This window comes from Phyllobates terribilis, unplaced genomic scaffold, assembly GCF_046119375.1.
Source record: "Phyllobates terribilis strain yellow unplaced genomic scaffold, ASM4611937v1 Scaffold_4__5_contigs__length_816908805, whole genome shotgun sequence".
Classification (NCBI taxonomy): Eukaryota; Metazoa; Chordata; class Amphibia; order Anura; family Dendrobatidae; genus Phyllobates; species Phyllobates terribilis.
This window is the reverse complement of record NW_027362764.1, coordinates 583,639,493-583,660,205: the sequence shown is the minus strand read 5'-3', so window position 1 is coordinate 583,660,205 and position 20,713 is coordinate 583,639,493. Positions and strand designations below refer to the sequence as shown.

At 45.8% G+C, this 20,713-nt stretch overlaps 2 protein-coding genes across 5 annotated transcripts in view; one reads left to right on the top strand and one right to left on the bottom strand.

Moving 5' to 3' along the window:
* The window catches only part of RIOK3 (RIO kinase 3), a 63,208-nt gene that overhangs the window by 3,983 nt on the left and 38,512 nt on the right, over positions 1–20,713 (bottom strand). For 2 of the 4 annotated variants that reach the window (XM_073679163.1, XM_073679164.1), the window contains exons 2-8: positions 2,498–2,619; positions 2,156–2,301; positions 1,963–2,070; positions 1,736–1,845; positions 1,177–1,320; positions 965–1,092; positions 72–254 (exon numbers count right to left, since the gene is read on the bottom strand). In XM_073679163.1, coding sequence (XP_073535264.1) covers positions 72–254; positions 965–1,092; positions 1,177–1,320; positions 1,736–1,845; positions 1,963–2,070; positions 2,156–2,301; positions 2,498–2,592 — 914 coding nt within the window. In that variant the 5' untranslated portion in view covers positions 2,593–2,619. Of the gene's footprint in view, positions 1–71; positions 255–964; positions 1,093–1,176; positions 1,321–1,735; positions 1,846–1,962; positions 2,071–2,155; positions 2,302–2,497; positions 2,620–5,508; positions 5,641–6,525; positions 6,824–20,713 lie in introns of those variants that run through there. The other 2 variants (XM_073679161.1, XM_073679162.1) reach the window with 2 other exon arrangements.
* TMEM241 (transmembrane protein 241) overlaps positions 6,830–20,713 on the top strand; it is a 190,822-nt gene continuing 176,938 nt past the window's right edge. Inside the window, exon 1 of the mRNA XM_073679169.1 lies at positions 6,830–6,900. The gene's annotated coding sequence lies outside the window, so the exon portion shown is untranslated. The remainder of the gene's footprint in view (positions 6,901–20,713) is intronic.

Genomic DNA, 20,713 nt, shown 5'->3' with positions numbered 1-20,713 from the left:
AATTAATCTCTCATCCATTTCCTCAGATTGTAACCTCTATTCCCAGGGTATAATGCCATTCATTGGCATACCTCTTCAAGTTATGCTTCTCCTTTTCTGCCCACATGCGGATGATTTTACGAGGATTGAGCTTGCTGAAGCGCTCCTTGAATCTATAGTCGTCCTTGATGTACTTATCCCTGTTCTTGAACTCATTTAAGGTGGTCTTGAATACCTTGAGGGCGCATTCGGCAGGGACTTCTTGATCTTCCATACTGAATAGGGAAACAGATAAACATTTCTTATAAGAGGACATGAACTCTAGTTAAGGCTCAAGGGTGAGGTCACATGAAATTCTATATAGGCTGTCATCCACCCAAAATCAATCACCATCAGACACTTCTCGCTAGGATACAATTTAATATGAGGTGCCTTCAGTCCACTTCTCTAGGACCTGCACCGAACACGGCACTTTTATACCCGTTACAGTGGAGCAGTAGTGTGCATGTCCGACGGACGCGCCTTTTACTCTCTAAGGGGATTGCCAGAAAAAGACAAGTGCAGCGTTCAGTCCCATAGAGAACGAATGAAACGGCGGCTGAGCATGTGCACTGCAGCTCCATTCTAATGATATTAAAGCGCGCTGTGCCAATGGGTGTGGGTCCTAGCAGTCGAACACCCTCCAATCCATAAGTAATTAATCCACAGGATCACTGATAATCCTCTCGCTCACAGTATAAACCCCTTTGGGAATCCCCCCCCCCCCCCCCTCTTCTTATAATCAAAGCAAATAAGTAAAACATTTTTTTCTATCTCTTCATGGACTCTACTGGGCATGTTCAGTGATCTGAGCAGAGGTGGTGCATTTGGGCGTTATTGTCAATGGTGAAGTTTATGTTCCCCTGCTTCTTAACAGATCTTCGATAGAAATCCGCCATTTTAAGCATGTGCACATGTATTTGATAAGGCTAGTTAGACAACGTACCTTCCTCCACTTGCATGAAAAACAACAGATTCTTTCCCAGTGCTCACACAGCCATTAATGGATTCCAGAACCCCAGCATTCACCATCTTGTATAACAGCAGTCTGGTCTTTGGGTCAACTACTTTCTCCTGCACCACAAGATATTGCAAGGTTAGGCAGTAAAGCAGCAGTATAGCAGTAGACCCCATTCCCAGAGCAGGCCGCCTACTTACCGCAGTGGAGACTTCCTTCTTGTCGTGCAGTCTTGCACTCCTACGCTGCTCGGAAATAGAGTGTTGCTTCAAAACATTAAAAACTTGGTTGGACAGTTTTAGATCCATCCCAATTCCATCTCCAACCTGAAACTCTGGTGCAAACTGAGAAAAAAAAAAAAACAGAAATTGCTAAAGTGTTATAGCAAATACCAAAATTGCAATATACGAAGAAAGAAAAAATACAAAAATCGCTTGAGAAACTGCTTTTCTTCATGTAATTTTGTACAGGTTTATTAAAAGAAAAAAATTATCCACTTTTCTCAAGTCTCACACTTGTCTTTTAGCAGATTGCCCTGTCCACACATTGTACAATACAGATTGTGTCTTGGGACATTTCTTCCCATAGGAGCTGCCCCTGCCTGAGGCAGAGGAGACACCATTAATCTGCATGGTCAGTGCACAGTTCTCAGAAGACCAAAACATTCGACAAACTTTTTTTTTTTGCATTAAAAATATTGTCATATTCTAACCGATTAGTCAAGATAAAAATTATGACCACAGCAACACAATTACTTACATTTTCCATACGTGCAGTATTCTTCCTGCCACAAACCACTTCATCATGTTTCGTCGTTATGTCCTTCCCTTTTCCTGTGAACCCTCTCTTTGGAGCGGTGGTGGGCTTATCTACAGACAAAGAGTAGCGTCTGTGTAAATGATCCGTCTCATTAAAGGGAATCTGGCACCAGGTTTTTGCCACCTCAAGGGCCATATATAAGATATATGATAGGGTAATGTGCCTACCAGCCTTGTAGGGGTCGTGACGGGTGTCCTGCCAATCCACTTCATCTTCAGAACTCTCACTTTCTTCACAAGGATGCACTTTTCTATAGTTTTCAAAAGATATTGAAACTAGGAGAAACAAGAAGAGGTTATTCTTCCAGTCTGTCTGGACTGTTCCGCCATCTCCGCATGCACAACGCTCGTCTCTCCGTACCTTTACTGTCACCATTAAACTTCTTCTCCTCTCTCATCAGCTGAGCATCGTACTCCTTGTCAAACTGCATCTGCAGCATCTGAGCCAAAACCTCATCACTGGACGTATCGATGTTGTCAGACGTCAAGAAAGGTCCGTCATCAGAACTACAGCGTGACAGACACACAGCCATTATAGGTCCGCAATATATTAGGCCAAAACAACGTAACCAAGCAGAACGTTCCTTTTTTTATTCCTTTTTGTGACCATTATAGAGGTCACGGTGCAGCTTCAGTATAACAAAACACATAAGGAGTGGATCACCGACTGATGGCCACTCCTGAGGTCATACATGTAACTTACATGGCTTCTGGTGGGAACAAGTGGTTCTCGTCTTCCAGCTGAAGTTCTCTGGCCAGCTCCTCACTCATGACATCTGCCAGTGAGCACTGCGTCATTGGTTTTGTAGGTAAACCCCAAGGACTCTATAAGAGAAAGACGTACAGTAGATTCACAAACTGGGAAGCATCAGCTCAACATCTCATGGTACCTTTATTAGGCCGCATTCACACAAGAAAAATGCTCAGGAGATGTGGTATGATCCCCTGCTGTAATGTCTGTATACCCCCCATTGCCCAGGAGCTGTGGTATGATCCCCTGCTGTAATGTCTGTATACCCCTCATTGCCCAGGAGCTGTGGTATGATCCCCTGCTGTAATGTCTGTATACCCCTCATTGCCCAGGAGCTGTGGTATGATCCCCTGCTGTAATGTCTGTATACTCCTCCCCCCTCATTGCCCAGGAGCTGTGGTATGATCCCCTGCTGTAATGTCTGTATACCCCCCCATTGCCCAGGAGCTGTGGTATGATCCCCTGCTGTAATGTCTGTATACTCCTCCCCCCCCCCTCCCCCTCATTGCCCAGGAGCTGTGGTATGATCCCCTGCTGTAATGTCTGTATACTCCTCCCCCCTCATTGCCCAGGAGCTGTGGTATGATCCTCTGCTGTAATGTCTGTATACCCCCCATTGCCCAGGAGTTGTGGTATGACCCCCTGCTGTAATGTCTGTATACTCTCTCTCCCCCACATTGCCCAGGAGCTGTGGTATGATCCCATACTGTAATATCTGTATACTCTTTTGCTTCCTCCCCTGCACAGGAGCTGTGGTATGATCAGACCATGTTCCTGCACAGTCAGACACAGCCATTACACAGTACACAGCAGGGGCACATTTATAAGATTATCTCAGCACAGGAACATTTTATTTAAACACATCCAATTGTGTAAGTTATTATTCAAAGATCTATTGATTAAAATTAACTTTTGTTGTGGGAAAACCCTTTTAATGTCCACCAATACATCTTATTACTGAACTGAGATACAAGAGAATAGCATCCCTATAGAGATGACAATACTGTAGCTGTCAACTGTACACTATAGCCGACAACTTTCTCCATCAGTCACGATCGGTGGTGGCACAAACCATGGCTATTTAACCCCTTCGATGCTGCTGTCAATAGTGACTAACAGCATCTAGATTGTTAACAGAGTGTGGGGGCTCCCTCTTTAACCTCATTGGCACCCTGAGATCATGAATGTGTGGTCCTGATGGATGCCATGGCAATTCATGGCCAAATAGTGGCCTCAGAGTCTGTCAGCTATAGCCTGTTCAGAAATTCGCAACATTTAGGTGGCAAAAAAATGTTTTCTTTCCAGTCATGCCACTTTGCATTAATTTCTGAAAAGCACCTGAAGGGTTAATAAACTGACATCAGTTATGAATATGTTGACTGATGCTGCCACCGATAGCGCCGCTTACAGGCATTATCAGCAACACAAGGCATTTACAAATATACTTATGCCCACATGCTAAATACATTGGGCAACTTAAAAAAAAAAAAAGAGTACCGGACAACTTCTTTAATGTTTGTGTGGTATGACTGTTTACATTAAAGGGATACTCATTGAAACCAGGGCTGTGCAGTCGATAAGCCAAACCCCCGACTCCTCAATTTCCATGACACCGACTCCCTCATACATGGCTCATGTTTAAGTGATAAATTTACTGTAGCACAGATTAATCTCAGCTAAAAGTCTAGACCCTTAGATCAGGAATAGGACAGACATTTATAGGACATTTCATAACTTTCCCAAATTCTAATGAAAACATTTACAGCACATCCTGCATTGAACTACGGTACCCAATGTATTATATATTTTAGGAGTCGGTCCATTTTATACCAACTCCACAGCCCTGATTCAAAGTTAGAAAATGGGAAATTTTAGATATTTTTGTTAACAAAACATATCAACCTAAATTTCCCATGATCATAAAAAAACAATGTGCCACAAAAAAAAACAAAACACAATCTTAGAATCACTGGGATATTTCCGGAGTTATTACTACATAAAGTGACACTGGTCAGATTTTAAAAATTTGGCCTAGTTATTAAAGAGTTAATGGAATATTACCAACAGATCTGTCCACAGTCTACTGACTACTTTACTATTGTGCAAAAGATAATCGTAAACAAATAATGAAAACTCTTCTGACGTTATTTTAGCCAAGTGGCTCTTTCTGGCATCGCACCCTTTTCCTATATGACTACCGGCAGATCATAATGGCAGAGAGCTTGTGTAGATCTGGTGACTCACTGTGAGGTCAGCACTTCCTCCTCTCCTCCTGGTGGAGCAGACTGACATCCTTAGTGACCAATCAGGTGACAGTAATGGTGTTTGCACCTTGGTTACTCGCTGTATGACATTAGACATGAGGAGATCAATGACTTCTACATTGAGCGTCTGTGTCTGCATTGTAACCAAGCCCTCACATTGTGCGGATCTTATGTGGATATACAGCTGCTGCTATGAATGATGATGTATATATTGCTACCTGCACTGTATATGACAAGTCACTGTTATGCATCCTGATGTATCTTCCAGAGTGTATTAGTATTTTTTTTAAAACTAGTTTAATACACATCTTTTCGCAACACAATGTCAGGATGTAGAACTAATTGATCAAGTTTTCAGCTGGGAAGATGAAACGTTGCTTGTAGATAAGTGAATAAAACAACATTTTTTTTCCACTTGGATCCCTTTGGTGCCATTTACTCCATGCCCAAAGTATACATTCTTCATTCTGTATTATGTATAATATGATCTAACAGCCAGTAGATTGAGTGCTTAGTTATTTATATTATATATATATATATATATATATATATATATATATATATATATATATATATATATATATATATATATATATATATATATATATATATATATATATATATATACACACACACATAATCTATCTATCTATATCTATATACATACATAAATACATACACACACACACACATACATACACTTGGCCGGTCTGGCTGACATGCCTCCGTGTTCAGCCACTTGCCAGCAGTCAGAAGGAGAGCGGTACATGAGCGGCATTCACCAGACATATAGTCACCACCCCGGCTCCTGCCTGATCTCTTTACATCCACCTTCAATGAATGAGAAGAATTCGGCACAGTTTAGGAAAACATTACTGTAATCTGTATGATGTGAGGATTCGGTCACTGAGGTCTGAACTGGACTCTATACCAGTTTCTGGGAAACCAGGGTGACAATCTGGCCAGACGCTGGCTCCGGACCCCCAGCTGCCCCGTAGCCTTGGGCCAGTCCTGGCATTATACATTAGGGGTCTGTAAGAACAGCCATACAGCTTCACATGTACATAAGAATAAGGCAGCTACGAGCTGATGGATTTTAACCCCTTGCCGACAGCCAGTTTTGCCCTTGTTCCTCTTGGTGTCCTCCCCTCCCAAGTGCCACACATTTCCCTTTATGTTTCCCCATTGTCAGAGCCATGACTGCGGTCTTCCCTCGGGGCAGAGCTGTGTGGGGGCTTTCTGTGGGACTAGGGAGAGCTGTGTGGGGGCTTTCTGTGGGACTAGGGAGAGCTGTCATTGCTAAACGATTATGAAATCGCTTATTATTCTACAGGATGAACATCCTAATCCGGGTCATTATGAGCAGCACCGAATGTCTGCGGAGCCATTCATCTTCAGAGATAAAGTGTTATATATATATATATATATATATAAAAACATTAAAAAAAAAAATTCTCCTTGGCAGATTAGCCGCCAGGCTTCCAGCCGGGACAGTGCGGCACATAGACGGCCATCCGCAGCCCGTAATAACACTGTGCCCCCTAGTGTGATTACAGGGTGGCAGCGGGGCTCTACAACACCCAGGGCCACAGAGCCCCATCCTCTGCCTCCTAATAGGTGACAGAGAACCCCCCTCCCTCTAATTGCTGGGGTCGCATGGACCGTGGCACGACCTGCAGTATCCAGTACACCTCCCTATGGTCACACGTCACTTACCGGCCGGGCTTCTGCTGTTATGATCCCCACTTGCTCCATCTTCTCATTCAGGCTCGGGCTGGTGCTGTGTAGCGGATACTGGACGGGTGTGAGAGCTGGAGATCGCAATATGTCGGCGAGCTATTGGCCTGATGTAATCCTGGGATTGTAGCACGGACGCTGCGATGTAGCTGGACCTGTGACAACCGACAGCCGGGATGAACGCTCTGCAACTGCACGTCTCCTACCGGTGACTGACCAACTAGCGCGGAGCCTGCTGGGAACTACAGCCTGAGCTCCGCCCATAGCTGCCACACGTGACTGTAAAATCCCAGTGACGTTGACGTTCTCTCATCGCTGAAGAATGTGAGCGTCAGTCGCCAGAGGGAAAGAGGGGTAATACCGGCTGTGTGTGTAATGTCCGCTACAACAGCGCGTAGCTTTATACGCAGCGGCTAGAGACTGAGGCTGCAGCCATATTGTACGTGTTGTCATGCGCTCAAGTTCATAGTCTAGGAAAGCTAAAGCCAGACTATAGAACAATGGCGGCCGTGCGGACTTATAGAGAGTCAGACTTGTTCTCTGCTGTCCACCATGTGTCAGTCAGGGACTCTACACCTAGAGCACAGGGCGTTGCCATGGACACTGACAGACGTGCTCAGGTGACGTCATCTCGTCTCCGCACGCACAGGTGAGGTCACAGCTCCTGACAAGCAGGTTTATTATTGACAGAGGCTGAGGCGTGTCCTCACTGTGCGGCAGAAGACGTGTCCGGACTTGTTCTCTCACACTGAGCTCATTGAATCTTTTACTTTCTTATATGTTACATTTATTGGTTCATCAACATTCAAAATGCATAAGAAAGCCATCACTGTGTGTCCATAAGTAACAGCACCGCGGTAATAATAATAATTTTTATTTTTATAGCGCCAACATATTCCGCAGCACTTTACAATTTTAGGCTATGTGCCCACGTTGCATTTATGAAGCAGAAAATTTCTGCTGCATAAATGCAAGTCCTCTCCCGGAAAAACGCATGCGGAATTCCGCACACGTTTATCGCGCTTTTTTCGCGCGTTTATCACGCGTTTTCCACATGCGGAATTGCCTTGCGTTTTTTATGAATTGGACAAAGGCAATTCCGCTTGCGGAAACGCAAAATTAAATGACATGCTGCGGATTTTTGAACGCGGCATAAACGCTGCGGAAAAATCCGCAGCATGTGCATAGAAGTTGCGGAAACCCATTGGGGATCATGGGGTGCGGGTTACCAAGCATTTTACAAGCGTTTCCGCTGCGGAAATTCCGCATCAAAAACGCTTGTAAAACGCTACGTGGGCACACAGCCTAAGTGGGGACATATACAGACAATACAGAATAAGCTTATCTCATATCGAAAGGAGTGAGGGCCCTGCTCGCAAGCTTACAGTCTATAAGGAAATGGGGGAGACACAAAAGGTAGAATGTACATATATTGTATAATGCAGCCTTGATATACTAAATAGGATAAATAATAATACATGGACTGGTCGCCAGCCAGTATGTGTGCAGTCCTGACCGAGGCTATTAAGGACATAGATGGTATGAACCTGAAATTCAAGAAGATTTTAATATGGGGGAAAACTGGGACGGACAAATAGTGTGTGTGGAGGCGATACACCAGTCTAAAGAATTGGGTTTTTAGGGTCTGCTTGAAACTGTGGGTATTGGGAATTAATCGAACTGTCCTGGGTAGTGCATTCCAAAGAATTGGCGCAGCACGCGAGAAATCTTGGAGACGGGAGTGGGAAGTTCGGATTATTGAGGATTTTAGTTTTAAATCATTGGCAGAACGGAGGGCACGTGTAGGGTGGTAGACTGAGACAAGGGAGGAGATGTAGGGACGTACTGAAGCATGGAGCGCTTTGTGGGTAAGCGTGATAAGTTTAAATTGAACTCTATATTGGATGGGCAACCAATGCAATGACTGGCACAGGGAAGAGGCATCGGTGTAGCGGTTGGCGAGGAATATGATCCTGGCTGCTGCATTAAGGACGGATTGGAGAGGGGAAAGTTTAGTAAGAGGGAGACCGATTAGTAGAGAGTTGCAGTAGTCCAGACGAGAATGAATAAGAGCTACAGTAAGAGTTTTGGCCGAGTCAAAGGTGAGAAATGTCCTGATTCTTGAGATGTTTTTGAGGTGTAGATGACATGAACGAGCGAGTGATTTGATGTGAGGAGTGAAGGAAAGATCTGAATCAAAAATGACCCCAAGACAGCGGGCTTATTGCTGGGGAGTAATGGTTGAGCCACAAACAGAAATGGCAATATCAGGCACAGGTAGGTTAGTGGAGGCAGGAAATACGAGTAGTTCAGTTTTTGACAGATTCAGTTTTAGACAGAGGGAGGACATAATGTTAGACACAGCAGAAAGACAATCACTGGTCTTTTGTAGTAATGCAGGGGTGATGTCTGGAGCAGAGGTGTATAATTGGGTGTCATCAGCATAGAGATGGTACTGAAAACCGAATCTGCTGATTGTTTGTCCAATGGGAGCAGTGTATAAGGAGAAAAGAAGGGGGCCTAGTACTGATCCTTGAGGGACCCCGACAATAAGGGGAAGGAGAGAGGAAGAGGAGCCGGCGAAAGCCACAGAGAAGGAGCGGTCAGAGAGATAGGAGGAGAACCAGGAGAGAACAGTGTCCTTGAGGCCAATAGTGAGGAGGAGCTGGTGATCCACAGTGTCGAATGCTGCAGAGAGATCCAGGAGAATCAGCAAGGAGTAGTGACCATTAGATTTAGCTGTTAGTAGATCATTAGAGACTTTAGTGAGGGCAGTTTCAGTAGATTGTAAAGAGCGGAAACCAGATTGTAAAGGGTCAAGAAGAGAGTAGTCTGAGAGATAGCGGATTAGACAGGAATGGACCAGGCGTTCCAGGAGTTTAGAGATAAAGGGAAGATTGGAAACAGGTCTGTAGTTGGCGGTGCAGTTCTGGTCAAGGGATGGTTTTTTAAGTAATGGATGTATGCTGGCATGTTTAAAAGAAGAGGGAAAGATACCAGATGAGAGGGAGAAGTTAAAAATTTTAGTTAGGTGAGTGGTGACAGCTGGAGAAAGGGACTGAAGGAGATGTGAGGGAATAGGGTCACTGGTGCCAGTGATAGGGCGAGAAGATGCAAGGAGCCTGATCACTTCATCTTCCGTGACTGGTTCAAAGTCAGAAAGTGAGCAAGATACAATGTGGCGGGGGAGAGCATGCATAACGTTTGGGGATTGGGAGAAAATTTCATGTCGGATATGGTCAATTTTTTCTTTGAAATAATTGGCCAGATCGTCAGCGCTGAGGTTGGTGGTCGGGGCCTGTGCTGTTTGATTGAGGAGAGAATAAAACGTGTCAAAGATTCGTTTAGGATTTTTGGAAAGTGAGATGATGAGGTTGTTAAAGTAGGTTTGTTTGGAGAGGTGAAGCGCAGAGTTATATGTTTTCAGCATAAATTTATAATGAAGGAAATCTTCGGGCAGATTAGATTTTCTCCACAGCCTTTCAGCGCACCTGGAGCACCGCTGGAGAAGACGTGTTTGAGGCGTGTGCCAGGGTTGTCGCTGTCTATGCCGAATTGTTCTTTGTGTAGGAGGTGCGGCTTCATCCAGGGCGCATAGCATTATTTCGTTATAATGCTTCAATGCAGAGTCGGGACATGAGAGGGAGGAGATTGGGGCCAATAGAGACGGACCGCCATCTCCTGACGTTTTCACATAGTAATCTTCATACATTTCGATGGGTTACGCTTGTTACAATGCTGAAGTTGGTTTCTTATTCGGCAATTTCTTTTTTTCTGTTTTTACAGGCAGGTATAAAACTGGCACAAAAATGGGCATCAAAGTGGGCACTGAAGGGCGTGATTGAAAGGGTTACATGATTTTGGGCCACTGATCTAACAGTGTAGACACACAGATCAGGGTGCCCCACATCACATTCATGTCACTCCAGCCTGGCCCAAATGGGTTCTGGGCATCAAAGTGGGCAAATAGTGGGGCACCCTGATCTGTGTGTCTGCAGTGTGAGATCAGTGGCCCAAAGTCATGTAACCCTTTCAATCACGCCCTTCAGTGCCCACTTTGATGTCCATTTTTGTGCCAGTTTTATAAATTTTGCAGCTGCTTTTAAGCATATTGTAAGGCGGCGGTGTTCACACCGTGCAGTAACTGAGGCAGTGACCCAAGCATGTCCAACATAAGCAGCTTTTATTCAGCAAAACTTACAGGTAAACAGAAAGTCCTCCGGTTCGCAGCCGGGTTAACACAAGTCCATAACAACGGTTGCCGGGGGCAGCGGCCGGGCAGCTCAGAGCCTGGTGGGTGCAGAGCCTTCCCAGGCGTGGGTTCAGCTACTCACAGGCCCGCCGAGCTTTCCTGCAATGTTCCTAGCAGGTCCCAACACTGAGCATCACTAATCCTTAATGCAGGGTTTTTAAAGGACCTGTGGCCAGAGCCACTGGAAAACCCGAGTTGGAGGGAGGAGGCCGCCCCACTGCCTTCCTGTAGCCTCCCCCAAGAAATGAAGGCCCTGCCGGGTTTTACTTAATCTGCCTTAGCCAGATAGCCTGACCACGTGTTCAATTATACTCCTACAGTACAAACCAAAAGTTTGGACACACCTTCTCATTTAAAAATGTTTCTGTATTTTCATGACTATGAAAATTGTACATTCACACTGAAGGCATCAAAACTATGAATTAACACATGTGGAATTATATACTTAACAAAAAAGTGTGAAAGAACTGAAAATATGTCTTATATTCTAGGTTCTTCAAAGTAGCCACCTTTTGCTTTGATGACTGTTTTGCACACTCTTGGCATTCTCTTGATGAGCTTCAAGAGGTAGTCACTGGAAATGGTCTTCCAACAATCTTGAAGGAGTTCCCAGAGATGCTTAGCCCTTGTTGGCCCTTTTGCCTTCACTCTGCGGTCCAGCTCACCCCAAACCATTTCGATTGGGTTCAGGTCTGGTGACTGTGGAGGCCAGGTCATCTGGCGTAGCACCCCATCACTCTCCTTCTTGGTCAAATAGCCCTTACACAGCCTGGAGGTGTGTTTGTCCTGTTGAAAAATAAATGATGGTCCAACTAAACGCAAACCGGATGGAATAGCATGCCGCTGCAAGATGCTGTGGTAGCCATGCTGGTTCAGTATGCCTTCAATTTTAAATAAATCCCCAACAGTGTCACCAGCAAAGCACCCCCACACCATCACACCTCCTCCTCCATGCTTCACAGTGGGAACCAGGCATGTAGAGTCCATCCGTTCACCTTTTCTGCGTCACACAAAGACACGTTGGTTGGAACCAAAGATCTCAAATTTGGACTCATCAGACCAAAGCACAGATTTCCACTGGTCTAATGTCCATTCCTTGTATTCTTTAGCCCAAACAAGTCTCTTCTGCTTGTTACCTGTCCTTAGCAGTGGTTTCCTAGCAGCTATTTTACCATGAAGGCCTGCTGCACAAAGTCTCCTCTTAACAGTTGTTGAAGAGATGTGTCTGCTGCTAGAACTCTGTGTGGCATTGACCTGGTCTCTAATCTGAGCTGCTGTTAACCTGCGATTTCTGAGGCTGGTGACTCAGATAAACTTATCCTCAGAAGCAGAGGTGACTCTTGGTCTTCCTTTCCAGGGACGGTCCTCATGTGAGCCAGTTTCTTTGTAGTGCTTGATGGTTTTTGCAACTGCACTTGGGGACACTTTCAAAGTTTTCCCAATTTTTCGCACTGACTGACCTTCATTTCTTAAAGTAATGTTGGCCACTCGTTTTTCTTTACTTAGCTGCTTTTTTCTTGCCATAATACAAATTCGAACAGTCTATTCAGTAGGACCATCAGCTGTGTATCCACCTGACTTCTGCACAACACAACTGATGGTCCCAACCCCATTTATAAGGCAAGAAATCCCACTTATTAAACCTGACAGGGCACACCTGTGAAGTGAAAACCATTTCCGGTGACTACCTCTTGAAGCTCATCAAGAGAATGCCAAGAGTGTGCAAAGCAATCATGAAAGCAAAAGGTGGCTACTTTGAAGAACCTAGAATATAAGACATATTTTCAGTTGTTTCACACTTTTTTGTTAAGTATATAATTCCACATGTGTTAATTCATAGTTTTGATGCCTTGAGTGTGAATGTACAATTTTCATAGTCATGAAAATACAGAAAAATCTTTAAATGAGAAGGTGTGTCCAAACTTTTGGTCTGTACTGTATGTGGAGTTGGCTCTTGTTCCCACGTCTCAAAGAGCCAATAACTCAAAGGGAGAGAACCCTGTGGAAGCCTGGGGTACCTCACGGACGGCGAACATCAAATAGAGTAGTAACATGTCCCAATCCCTTCCGTCCTTAGAAACCTCCTTTTTTAACATGGGCTTGAGGGTTTTATTGAACCGTTCTACTAGCCCGTCGGTTTGAGGGTGGTACGCCAAGGTGCGCAATTGTTTTATTTTTAGCAGTTTGCACAGTTCTCTCGTCACATATTCTGGGGGATATATAACGTTCCTCGTATACGATCCCAGTCACTGCCTCACAATAGTCACATCTGGAAACCTCGCTGCATTATACTTTATTATTGCATTTTTTTATTTTTGTCGTTAAGCCTGTAAAAAACAGAAAAAAATAAATTGCCAAATAAGAAACCAACTTCAGCATCGTCACATTGTTGGGGTCTTAATGTCTAGAAGGGACAGGTCTTGTCAGTGATGGGGGATCGGTCACGTCTTTAAGGTTCATCATCACTTCAAATACGGGATGTAAAGGAAAACTGTCACCTGATTCATGCTGCCTCAGGCTATGTCCCCACGATCAGGAAATAGCAGCATACTTTCTAATCCAGGGTCGTGGAGTCGGTAAGCAAAACCTCAGACTCCTCAATTTCCATGACACCGACTCCAACCACGACTCCGACTCCCTCATACTTGGCTCATGTTTAAGTGATAAATTTACTGTAGCACAGATTCATCTCAAATAAAAGTCTAGACCCTTAGATCAGGAATAGGACAGACATTTATAGGACATTTCATAACTTTCCCAAATTCTTATGAAAACATATTCCCCACAAACTGCATTGAACTTCGGTACCCAATTTATTATATATTTTAGGAGTCGGAGTTAGTCCATTTTATACCGACTCCACGACTCCGACTCCACAGCCCTGTTCTAATCACGCAGTTAAATCTGCATGTGTTCAGTGAACCATGTGGATTTACCGCACTAATGAATGGTTAAGGGTGAAACTACGCAGCATTTACACTGCAGTTAATTGGACATGCTGCAGCTCGTAAACCCACACCGCCGGTGAGTTTACACAGCGTCATATAGAAGCACAGTGGGCATGGGATTTCTATAAATCACACCCACTGTGCTTGTATTGTATAATGCAGCGGTTTGGGCGCAGCGCAGGTGAACTGCATCCAAAACACTGCTATTCCTGATCGTGGGCACATAGCCTTACAGTCAAAGTGGATGAAATTTATAGAAGTCTCATGCCCTCTGTTCCTTTTTTACTCAGTGTAATCTGACCTGCGGTGCGTTTCAAATCCGCAACATGTCAATTTCTCTTGCAAGTACGCTGAGTTTTCTGTTTGGATTTTCCCCATAGACTTGCATTAGATGTTGAAAATCCACAGGTAAAAGTTCACATGCATTTTTAGTGCATTTCCACAACGGAAACACATCAAATACTCATGTAATCCGCACATGACTGTATCAATAAAGTTTTGTCAAAGCCAAAAAGTATGAGTGCTATCCATGAAAACCACAGATAGCACTAGTACGAGAAAATCTGTTGTGTGTACGAGCCCAATAACCATGGCATGTCCAAATTTTAACAGAGGAAGAGGGCCCTCTCTGTTACCTTATTGGTGCCAAGGAAAAGCTGTTTCTTTGGCTTGGAACAAAATGTGAATGCTGTAGTCAGTTTGCAGCTGCTGAATGGCTGCAGTGCTCATGTGCGCCCTTTTGAGATATTGATCCTAGCAATCCAGCGGGGCACCCCAAGCTGACTACGAAGGAGCGATCAGATCTGGAAGTAAGGTTTTTTTTCTGACCTATCTGGACCTTTAAACCAAGGCTGGACAACCCCTTTAAAACATTTATTTAAAAAATATATAAAACAAATGACAAATGTCAGTGATTATGTTAAAACTGCAAACTACCATACACACTCCTGTAGATACCCAAGTCCTCAAGTGCTTCCTGACTGTGCTTGACCACAGTGTTAGGCTCATCTGGTCAAGAAGGAGCAGATTACGGTGAACATACAGACGGAGTGCAATGGCAATGCAGCGAAGACCTACAGGCAATACTGGATGACAAACAAGTGGATCACGACACACTGAAAGCCACAGAGTCAGGAGTGACAATCACAGGAGAGACTATAGGTTAATCAGCAGGTAGTAAGCAGCGAATTAATCAGCAGGTCTGAGGGTTTGGAAAAATAAAGGGATTATGGGAGGCCTCAAATGTCTAAACCTCATACAGAACATTATAGCCCTTTATCATCATACAGTGATCCTTGGAAGGACATCAGGCCTGTTAGAGGCAATGTGATAACATAGGACTACTTAACAGATGTTCTTACAGCCTTTGGAAGTGTATCCAGATTAATATGGGAAAGCAGCTATTCACATCCAAGTATCTATCAAATGTTTCAACCAAAAAGTGGAAAAAAAATTGAACTCTTGGAACATTCTAAAATCAAAATAAAAGAGGACCAGAAAGACTTGAAAGATACACCAAGTTTTAGAACCAAAGTGGCAGATTTCAAGGACAGAAGTAGAAGAAGCAATGTAAAAATGAAGGGTATCCATGAGACTTCTACCTTATATACAGGATTTAAGAAAAAAAAAAAACCTTTCCAGAACTACACCTTAATAATGCCACTATTGACAATAAACAGACTCCCGAGACACAAAAATGTTTCTTCTGAACTTCCAAGAGACATCATCATGAGATTTCACTATTTCCAGACAAAAGAAAAGTTAATCATCTACACGAGAGATATCACCAAGCTTCATATTCCATTTGAAGAAATCAATATCTTTTCAGACTTTTCAAAGGATACTACGTCATTACGGAAATCCTTTGGAGAAGTGACAGCACATCTGAGAAGAGAAGAAATTCCATACAGATGGGGATTCCCAACTGAACTTTTAATTCTCTACCAAGGGAAAGTTATTCCTGTTCAAGGTCCAGGAGAGGAAAAGGAATTTCTCAGAAGCATCGAAAAAGAAATCCTGACTTCTTTCAATAAGAAAAACTGATCTGCTAACCCTTGATTTCTTGTTGCAGTTTACGCTGGATGCTTCTATTTGTTTAACTACTGCTTTTGCTTCTGGATATAAATCCCATATTGATTCCAGTTGGAACTTTCTAAATACTTTATCTTCTTGTTTTTTTTTCCACAACATTCTCCTCCAGCAACTACGTCTGAACTTTACCCAAGAGGTCAAGAGCCGATATTGTCAACTTCAGCCCCGCCTGCAGTTTGATAGTTTTGAATATAAATATGATTTTCTAGTTGTTCTACCACTGAACTTCTTTTTATCAACAATTGTTTGATTTGTTTTATTGTGTTTGAATTATTTAACTTGTATTTTTTTATTCCAGCATACTTAAGTTTAATTTTATCTATTTCATTGGTTCTCTCTGGAAAACTACATAGCGTTGGTGCCCAGTCGTCTACGAGGAACTTTTCAACATGGAGATAACAGTTTTGTCATTAAATGTGAAGGGCCTAAACAACCATTGAAAAATATCCATGCTATGGAAAGAGATTGAAAAACCCTGTGCCGATATTGTTGGACTTCAGGAAACTAAATTCGACTACCAGTCCAGTCCGCCAACCTGACTACCAGTCCAGTCCGCCAGCCTGACTACCTGTCTCCGCCAGAAAGTACACTCTCCAGCCCGACGGTCTGCCTACGGTCCAAACCCGCCAGTCTTGTCTATGGGCTAGTCTTGCCCGCCTACCCGGAGAACACACCAGTTACCTGCTGTGCCTACCAGCCAGCCTACCTGGAGGCTCCTGCCAGTTACCCGTGGTGTCTGCCAGTCGTCTACCCGGATCACCCGTCAGCCTGCCGTGCTCTTCTGCTGTACCGGTCAGTCCCTGCCTTCTGACCCGTGGGAGTCACCTGCTCTCATACAAGGACTGGTCCAGAGTAGCACCTGGTCCCTCTGCTCAGTCCTTCCCTGGTTCATGGAGTCGATTGAGCCGCCGTGCGACCTTGGTCAGTCCGAGTTGATACCTAGTTACGCCCCTCTGGTCCCTCCTTGCACCGCAGCACAGAGGTTCCACCACCCGGATCCGTAACAGTTTGCATGGGCCATGGAACCCGGTGGCCCCCAGGCTCCTTCGCTTGCTGACCTGTACCAGGAGGTTTCGCGTCAGAGATCCCAACAGGAAACCATCCTGACCTACCTGCAGTCTGTCAACTCCCGCCTGGACACACTGTCTGTCCCACCTGTGCCCGCCTTGAGTCGAGCGACACCCACTCCGGCAGCGCCACTGCCTACCAGTACCACGGCATCCAGCTCAGGACCCCGTCTCTCTGCGCCTCCTCATTTTGGGGGTTTTCTGAACCAGTGTACGCTGCACTTTGAACTACTGGCACATCAGTTTCCCTCCGACCGGGCCAAGGTGGCATTCATCATGTCTCACCTCACCGGGAAAGCATTGGCATGGCTAAACCCTCTATGGGAGAGAGGGGATTCCCTGGTGTCTGACCTTCCGGCTTTCCTCACTGCCTTCTGGAGGGTCTTCGATGAGCCCGGACGAAGGACTTCTACTGCCTCCTCATTGCTCCGTCTCCGCCAAGGGAGTCTCACCGTGGGCCAGTATGCCATACAGTTCCGTACCCTCGCTTCTGAGCTTGCCTGGAACAACGAGGCCCTGGTGTCCACCTTCTGGGAGGGTCTTTCCGGTCGGATTAAGGACGAGCTAGCTGGCCGGAACATTCCTACCACCCTGGATGACATGGTGTCACTAGCTACCCGGATTGACATCCGTTTCCTAGAACGTGCTAAGGAGACTACCCAGGAGAGAAGATTTCCTCGTCTTGCTCCTGTTTTCCAGAAACGTGCCTCCCAACATGCACCCCCCGGGCACGCTCGCCCGAATCCATGCAGATCGACCAGTCCAAGATGGTCAAGTCTCGACAAGAAACACACCGAGCCGAGGGGAGCTATTTCTACTGTGGTAGTAAGGAGCATCTGATCCGTTCCTGTCCGGTGAAGCTGGGAAACTCCAGTGTCTAGGACCGCTCGGAGAGGTCGTCCTAGGCAAGAGTAAATCCTCTCCGTACTTGACTTTATCCGTCTCTATATCCTGTGGAGAGAACTGCTTCTTTGAAACCGCCCACCTGGATTCCGGAGCCGCTAGGAATCTCATTTCCCAATCCCTTGTAGAGAAGTATCAGATTCCTACCAAACCTCTGGCTGAACCATTGGCAGTCGCTTCTGTGGAAGACTCCTTCCGGTGACCATCTTGCTCGTCACTGAGCCCGTAAACGTTCAGGTGGGAATGCTGCACTCGGAGAGGATCTCCTTCCATGTGCTATCCGGACTCTCTCACTCCCTTTTGCTAGGTCTACTCTGGCTAAAGAGACATGAACTTGTTCTGAATTGGCAATCCGGTGAGGTGCTCCGTTGCGGGCAGGATTGCCATGAGACCTGCCTGGTTCCGGTTCGCCCAGTTCGTCCTCCATCTTCTCCGGCTAATTTACCTGGTCTACCGGCACCTTACTGGTCCTATGCAGATGTCTTCGACAAAAAGGAAGCAGAGACTCTGCCACCTCATAGGCCATATGATTGCCCTATCGACCTGGTACCCGGTGCCACTCCACCTCGTGGGCGTATCTACCCTTTGTCGTTGGCCGAAACCCGGGTCATGTCGGAGTACATCGAAGAAAATCTAGCTAGGGGATTCATCCAGAAATCTACCTCCCTGGCTGGAGCTGGATTCTTCTTCGTAAAAAAGAAAGACGGTTCACTACGCCCCTGTATTGATTATAGAGGACTCAACCTGATTACTATCAAAAATAAATACCCCCTGCCGCTCATCTCTGAGCTGTTCGACCGCCTTAAAGGCGCGAACATCTTTACCAAGCTCGATCTTCGTGGGGCGTATAACTTGGTCCGGATCCGCCAAGGAGACGAGTGGAAGACAGCTTTCATTACCCGGGACGGAGTCTATGAATACCGTGTGATGCCCTTCGGTCTCTGTAATGCTCCAGCTGTCTTCCAAGAACTAGTTAACGACATCTTCCGTGACCTCTTATATTCTTGCGTGGTGGTGCACCAAGATGACATCTTGGTCTTCTTTCCGGATCTTCCCACACACAGGAGGGATGTTCGTCAGGTCCTGCTTAGGCTCAGTCAGAATCACCTATACGCAAAATTTGAGAAATGCCTCTTCGAGCAGTCCTCTCTTCCTTTCCTGGGCTATATTATCTCTAAGACAGGTCTACGGATGGACCCTGAGAAGGTCTCTGCCATCTTAAAGTGTCCCCGTCCGGAGGGCTTGAAAGCTAACTATTACCGTCTCTTCATCCCACATTTCTCTTCCCGGACTGCACCCATCTCTGCGCTCACCCGTAAGGGAGCAAATCCTAAGGAATGGACGTCTGAAGCTGAGGAGGCCTTCCTTTCTTTAAAACAAGCCTTATTTTCTGCCCCGGTGCTGCGCCTTCCGGATTGCAACAAACAGTTCTTTCTGGAAGTTGATGCTTCCTCTTCCGGAGCCGGAGCGGTGCTCACCCGGAAATCTCCGTCCGGGAGATTGGTAACCTGCTGCTTCTTCTCCAAGCTCTTCTCCTCGTCCGAGCGCAACTATTCCATAGGAGACCGAGAACTGCTAGCCATCAAATTGGCGCTGGAGGAGTGGCGTTACCTGCTTGAGGGGGCTCTGCACCCGGTGGTCATCTACACTGACCACAAAAACCTGCCATATGTACAGAATACCCAAAGACTCAATCCGCGTCAGGCCCGGTGGTCTTTGTTCTTCGCTCGTTTCAACTTTACCCTACATTACCGCCCTGCGGACAAGAACGTTAAAGCCAACGCTTTGTCCTGATCCTTCCTGTCTTCCGATCAAGAGGGGGAGCCTATGCATATCATCGATCCATCCAAAGTGATGAATGTGGCTCCCTTGGACCTGTCTCGTCTCCCACCCGGTAAGACGTTTGTGGCGGTCCCGGATCGTAAGAAGGTTCTACACTGGGGTAATTCGTCTAAACTAGCCGGCCATGCTGGCCAGAAGAAGACCTTCCTGCTCATTTCCCGGCATTACTGGTGGCCTACCCTGCGCAAGGATGTGGTAGACTTCGTCACGGCCTGTTCATCCTGTGTCTGCAACAAGCTTCCCAGACATCTTCCAGCCGGCCGTCTCGTGCAACTTCCCGTACCTGCTGCCCCGTGGCAACACATTGCTATGGACTTTATTACTGATCTCCCTGTTTCTGCTGGTTGTACTGTCATTTGGGTGGTCGCTGACCGCTTTTCTAAAAAGGCCCACTTTATCCCTCTGCCTGGTCTCCTGTCTGCATCTGTGCTGGCTAAGGACTTCATCCATCACATCTTCTGTCTTCACGGCCTACCCCTCCACATTGCGTCTGATCGCGGGGTCCAGTTTACTTCGCGCTTCTGCAGAGCTATGTGTAAGCTGCTGGATGTCACCCTGGATTTCTCCTCTGCTTACCATCCACAGTCCAATGGCCAAGTGGAACGTATCAACCAGATCCTTATCAGCTTCCTCCGGCAGTTCGTCAACGCTCACCATACCGATTGGGCAGAGCTCCTACCATGGGCCGAGTTCTCCTATAACAACCATGAGAGCGAATCTTCTTCCAAGTCCCCGTTCTTTGTGGTCTACGGTCAACATCCCCGGATTCCGTTTCCCGTCTCCGCTTAAGTGGACAACCCTGCTGCGGAGTCTCTGGTCAGCGAATTTTCCACCATTTGGGAGGACACTAGATCCGCACTTCTTCAATCCTCTGAGCGGATGAAGAGACATGCCGACAAGAGACGTCTGGACCCACCTCAATTCCGTCCGGGAGACTAGGTTTGGCTCTCCTACAAACATGTTCGTTTCAAAATATCCTCCTATAAGTTGGGTCCACGGTTCATCGGTCCATTTGAAGTCCTCAAGCAAATCAATCCAGTGGCCTACAAGTTAAAACTCCCGGC